The sequence below is a fragment of the Oncorhynchus mykiss genome, chromosome 3 (genome assembly GCF_013265735.2).
Source record: "Oncorhynchus mykiss isolate Arlee chromosome 3, USDA_OmykA_1.1, whole genome shotgun sequence".
NCBI lineage: Eukaryota > Metazoa > Chordata > Actinopteri > Salmoniformes > Salmonidae > Oncorhynchus > Oncorhynchus mykiss.
In genome coordinates, this window is record NC_048567.1 from 20340282 (window position 1) to 20346281 (window position 6000).

Here is a 6000-nt window from a genome sequence, read left to right on the forward strand (position 1 = left end):
AACTCAAACACAAAGGGCAGCAGGCTCCACCATCATCTAAATGTAACTTTCACATTTTTGAGTTAACTTGAGTTCTCCTTTTATGCTACCTGCAGAACAGTTCAAAACTTAACTTGTATTACCCCCTCCTCCCTTAGACACAGCAGTGATATCAGCCACAACGACAAAGCAGGCAAAACAAAGGACATCTATGACGAGGACTCAGAGCTCACCGCTCAGCTCAACCAGACTCTGGCTGATCTGGATGCTGATCTTGCAAGTGAGCTTTCAGTAGAACACAAATTCAAAGAGAACATGTTTTATTGTCCATCAAATGCACATGAATGACATACTGGAGACATCCTGGAAACCACAATGGATGCACAGGACCAAAATAAATATTTGTTGTATCGTCAATAAGGAGGCCGGCTAACACATGTATTTTCATTTGTCCATGTCCACTAGATATAAGTCACATAGATGCGGTTTCAGTGCAAGAGCACCCCTACGTGATGTCCACTGAGAGCAATGACATCCCGGTGTCTGTGGTGGATATGGAGGTCCCGGTCACAGCCATAGATCAAGTCCTGGAGGACTACGAGACACCGAGCATGACGGATCACCAAGTCACACTAATGAGTAGCTCTCAAAGAACGGACAATAAAAACCTGAACCACAGTCATCATCATGCAAGTGTTGGTGGCATACAGAACAAAAACAACAACGCCTGTACGTCTGACGGCTCCAGCAAAGTCAGCTCTGCTCAACCACAGCCCGCGCAGCGCCTCAAATCACCAGGGAAGAAGCTTGCCAATGGCACCACGGGGAAAGACCATACAGCAGGGGTCTCTAAGACTAAAGTAGAAGTTCAAAGATGGGAGTCCACTGAGGGAGCTGAGAGGAAAGCCTCACCTGTCAACAGCTCTCTCGCTGTCCCGGAGAGCCATTCCAAGTCCCCTGAGGAAGAGGTTCCCACCTATAGAGGCCACACTGCCTCACAGTCACAAATTAATATCACCTGTAGCCCAGTCTCTCGATTCGGTATGAAGACATTCACCATCATTCCTCCCAAGCCATTAGTTGCAACCCAGCCTCAGAAGCCAGCAGAGGCCACGGCCACTCTGAGAGCAGGTGCCATTAGAATTGACGATCAGGGTAACATGGTCAAAGTGCCCATCGCCCGAAACAAGTTTGGCGGTTCCTCTGAGTCTGGAATCAACAAAGATGACTCCGTCTCACCCCTCCTGGGGAAAGCCAAAGCCTTCTGGAGCTCCACAGAGAAGCAGGACACTTCTGCACCTTCGGTCCCCACTAGTAGAGGGCCTGTCCCTTTCACAAAGACCCCAAGCCCAGAGCCTGAGGTCCCTAAAACCACCCCACGGGTTGTAGCCTCTGACCCACCTGCAGCCAAGGCAACACCTAAGGCCTCTGAACCTGTAGCCAAGATGACACCTAAGGAAACATGCAAAGATGTTGAGGTAACAAAGGACGTCTCACAGGAAGCAGAGGGCAAGGCCCCAGTTCCAGTTTCAGAGACGCCTGTGCAGCAGCAGCAGCCTATGAAATTCAACACTGGTATTCTCCAAGATCAGAAAAGAAACCTTTCTTTCCTCAAGCCGTCCAGGAGAACATCCAGTCAGTACGTAGCTTCAGCCATTGCTAAATACGCTGTGAAGCCCACCATGGCCAAAGCTGACAACATCCAAGAAGTAACAGCAAAGTTGTCTGACCCCATGAGAAAGCCACCTGGCAGTTACAGCTATCAGAAAGAGGGTCGATCCTTTCATGTAAATCCACAGCGGTCCTCTGGTACATCTACTACAGTGAAGAAGGAGAGCAGCTCTGGGTCTGGATCCTATCACGCCGGTGCTAAATGTTACCCTGACTACCTCTCAGCGGAGAAACAGGTAGTCTCTGGTGAGTCGACGCAAGGAGTGGACCGGAGTGGTTATAGGAGCAGTTCTACCCTGCGAGGTGGAGGAGGGAGCTCCAAGTCACTGGACTCTGATACAGTGGCCAATAACAATAAGCAGCATGGGTCCAACAGTCCCAGTCCCAGACAGCAGACACCGATTACACCTCCACCACCAGCACCACAATCCACCACTAAACAGGTGCCTGCCATCTCCAAGCCCTCGCAGGGTCCACCACCTGCACAGAGCAGATCAGAGACAGTAGGTCCAAAAGGTAATCCAGCCCTGGCAAAGAAGCCTGAACCACCGCGATTGGCTGCAGCTGCTGCCAGCAACGACCTCCCAGAGCCCCAGCAGGTCAGTCTGTTTGGGCCGGTGAAGAAGTTCAAGCCTGTGATCATGAAGTCGGTCCAGATGGACACGTCGCTACACACCACTCTGATGTCGGCCATCCAGTGTGGGGATGGGAAGGAGAGGCTCAGAAAGGTGAGATAGAGAGACCGTCACGCTGACTTCACAAAGATCACTGTTTGTTTTGTTTTTTAAGTGGAAGTCTACAGCTAATTATAATGGGTGTAATGTAGGGATTTGGTTTCTATTTTCCCTGTCGGACTAGATATCGGACTCAAGTGCAAGCAGCACTTTGAAGAAATCGTCCTTTGTTGAGGAAGAGAATGAGCGATGTGCGCTACTGGCAGCCATTAGAGGCCAACGTAACTCTGCAGGGCTAAGGAAGGTAAGCTATAGCCAAGAGCCAGACGGGGTTTTGCATTGGTTTTGCAATGTCTTGACGTAGCATGTCTTGCATGTCACTGAATAGCTCATTTCAGGAGAACAAGCAGCACTATGTTTATTATAGATGAGTCTATTTGCGTTCCTCTTGAATGTGATGTGGTTTGTTTTCATGTAAGGACCATGGTGAAATGAGAGGAGGAAATGTGTAGTTGTGAGGGAGGCCCGATGTGGTGAGCTCTAGAATGTTCCTGCCCAGCTCACCAGCAGGAATCTCAAAAATGTGCATTACTAAATCAGGTTCTCAGGGCAATAGCGTGGAATTTAGGTTTGATAAAAAATAGTGGAATTTTTGATTGGAGTTCCTGATTCTATTCCTTAGCTACCTGTTAAATTCAGTTGGTGGAGCTAAAGTAGATCCAGGCTAGCGACAGCTTAACTTAGAGCAAAGCTGTTTGAAATGCTTTTTAACCTTTGTTTTGCTGCCTAGTAAACCACTGGGGTTAACAAAGTATAAGAGGGAAGTTGTGTGTGTGTGCGTGCGTGCATGTGGAAGCAGCCGTCAAGTGGGTCTATGTATCTGGACTGCCATTGTTCCCCTCTCTACGCTCCACAGACCATATCCCAGGCTGCAGAGGAGCTTGACAAGTTCAGGAAGACTGAGGAGGAGAACAGAGCTCTGTGTGATGCCTTCCCTGCCATGCCTCCCCCTCCTCCATTTGTGCCTCCGCCACCTCCACCCCCCTCTATGCTCCCTCCTCCTCCTGCCCCTCCCTCCACTCAGCCCAAGCCCACTATGATGGGGCAGCCCCCGGGGGCTGGGGGGAATCCCGCTCTGGCCCGGGATGCAATGCTGGAGGCCATCCGATCTGGCTCTGCAGCTGAGCGCCTGAAGAAGGTAGAGTATCTTCTGTACTGCAGGATACCACACTAACAATACATTAGCAACACCACAAAAGAGGGAGACCGTTATTGGGAGCGAGTTTAGTCATCAAGTTACAGGTTGTCAATTCCACGTTTTCAGATAGAGCAAATGGAGGTGATAATACATGACCTTTTGTGCATGCACTCACATGGGAACTCACCAGCCAGGCGACTACCCACCATTTCTCACCTAGTATTACCTTATCTTTTGTTGCAACATGTCTGTGACGGAACAAAGAACTCCTGGGAAACATTCTGTGCTAGCTGGAGACCAAGATTCCATCACGTAGTTCCACAGTCTGTGGAGCTGTGCAACTTGAGAAATGTATTGTTCCGTTAGATTAACCAATGAGACAAATACAATAAAAACACTTCCATTCTTCACAAAATAGTCTACTTCTTGCATGATCTGAACTCTTAACTTTAACTCAATGTCAGGTATTTTTTAATTGGTACAAAAATAACACTGATTTTCATGTTTCATCTATTTTATTCAGGTCAATGCCCCCACAAAAACAGTCCAAGTGAACGGTAGACTTGGTACTATACAAGCAGCATCATCGCTCTCACAAGGACAATAAAGAATCTTCCAGAATGATTCCAGAACATCTTGCAGTCTGATTAGAATCATCATAGGCAGCCAAATAATATATGTTATCTTTCACCTTAATTTATCATTGTCCTTATGTATATGTATCCAGTTATTTGTACTTGAATAGTTGCAATAATTGGAAAGATGAATCGATGTACAAAAGCATGTGCCAATAATTTTTGTTGCTTTGGAATATTTATTAGCTGCTCTTGCTGATGATAATAATCTTAGGAAATAATTTTTGTTCTTTTATTTTTTTTAACTTTTTAATACTTGTCCACATGGAATTGATGCCTCATGCTGTCTTACTGTCAGTGTTATATTTGATTATTACATATTATATATTCCATGTTGTAGGATGCAGTGGATCAGACTCCTTGATATAGTGCAATGAGTAACACCGGCCAAGGATGACAAAATTTGGCTCCAAGGGACTCTCCTCTCCAGGTGGTGGGTGATTAGGTATGTATCCTAAATAGTACACTACTTTTGACCAAAGCCCTATGGGCCCTGGACAAAAGTAGTGCACTATATAAGGAATAGGGTACCATTTCGAATGCATTCTAGTTTATTTTGCAAAGCTCTGGGTATTTAGATCTTGTCTATGCTGTTGTTCAACCTTTACATGTTTTTATTCTTTGATTTATAATGCCTCTTAATATATTTATTTTAATCTTCAGAGAAAAGATTACTAACATATCCTTTCTTGACATTACAAAATAATTTTTGAAGCATTTCTGTTTGTGTAACTATTGGTGAATAATATCACCATGACTTAGTAAAATAGTTTACTAATCAATAGATATATGAGTAACGAACAAGAGGTATGGGCTTTTATTCCATTTTCAGGAAAAAAGTCTGACTATTTGCTATGATTTTATTGTTTATTTAATCACAAAGTGTTCTATGTTGTTTGCATGGGGCTCCAATGCACAGCTTTTTGTTGTTGTATTCAACAGTAGATCAGATGTGCAGTACTGTACATGAGCTTGTCTCTCTAGATGTTTTATGGCATTACTATGGCATTACTATTGTAGTTGAAAGAAAGCAAAAGTGAATATTATAATATTTTATAAAGGAAGTACTATCAATATTGATCAGAATGACTGAATGATAGACTTAAAGAGCCAACCAGTGTAAAGCATGAAAATAGGGACCACAGGATTCTAGACTGGTCTGTCAAAAGATGGATTCATAGGTTGTCCAGCTCCTTAAAATTCAGTTTAGATGTTTACTTATGTTCTAGATCAGGGGTATTCAACTCTTACCCTACGAGGTCTGGAGACTGCTGGTTTTCTGTGTTACCTGATAATGAACTCCCAGGTCTAAATCAGTCACTGATTAGAGAGGAACAATGGAAAAAAACAAAGGAACTGTCTTTGAGGTCCTGAGTTGAGTTTGAGGCTAGAATGTTGTATATTTTGTAAACTACAGATCAATTATTACATTAATAAACTGTTGTTAAAATTGGAAATTCAACAGAATAATATGAATCCAATAAAATTGAGTTTTATAAGCTGTTGCTTTTTTGTGTTTTTGGAAGAATTTCACATTTTATTTGATCTGCAATTTTTTCTTTTTTTTCAATAAATGATTTTTGTAACCATGCAACAGTTTTTTTTCTTCTGTACATTGATCATGAATACTGTCTGAAGGTGCTCTTGAAATTACACTGTAGCTATAATGTAAGTACAGTGTAACTACTTGCAGTAACCCTAATCCAAACTAAGATTGGGGTTGCACATTTTGGGGAATATTCAGAGGTGGAAATTTTCCGTGGGAATTAACGGGAAAAATTGGAATTAACGGAAATATATGCAAATTAATAGTATTATATATTTATCATATCATATGGAGACA

The 6000-nt window shown here is 43.6% G+C and overlaps 1 protein-coding gene across 11 annotated transcripts in view; it reads left to right on the forward strand.

Moving 5' to 3' along the window:
• LOC110512735 (protein cordon-bleu) overlaps positions 1 to 5748 on the forward strand; it is a 67852-nt gene extending 62104 nt beyond the window's left edge. For 10 of the 11 annotated variants that reach the window (XM_021592925.2, XM_021592929.2, XM_036971453.1 and 7 more), the window contains 5 exons: positions 138 to 259; positions 445 to 2378; positions 2509 to 2628; positions 3241 to 3522; positions 4046 to 5748. In XM_021592925.2, coding sequence (XP_021448600.2) covers positions 138 to 259; positions 445 to 2378; positions 2509 to 2628; positions 3241 to 3522; positions 4046 to 4129 — 2542 coding nt within the window. In that variant the 3' untranslated portion in view covers positions 4130 to 5748. The remainder of the gene's footprint in view (positions 1 to 137; positions 260 to 444; positions 2379 to 2508; positions 2629 to 3240; positions 3523 to 4045) is intronic. The other variant, XM_036971461.1, reaches the window with a different exon arrangement.
• The last annotated feature ends 252 nt before the right edge of the window (positions 5749 to 6000 follow it).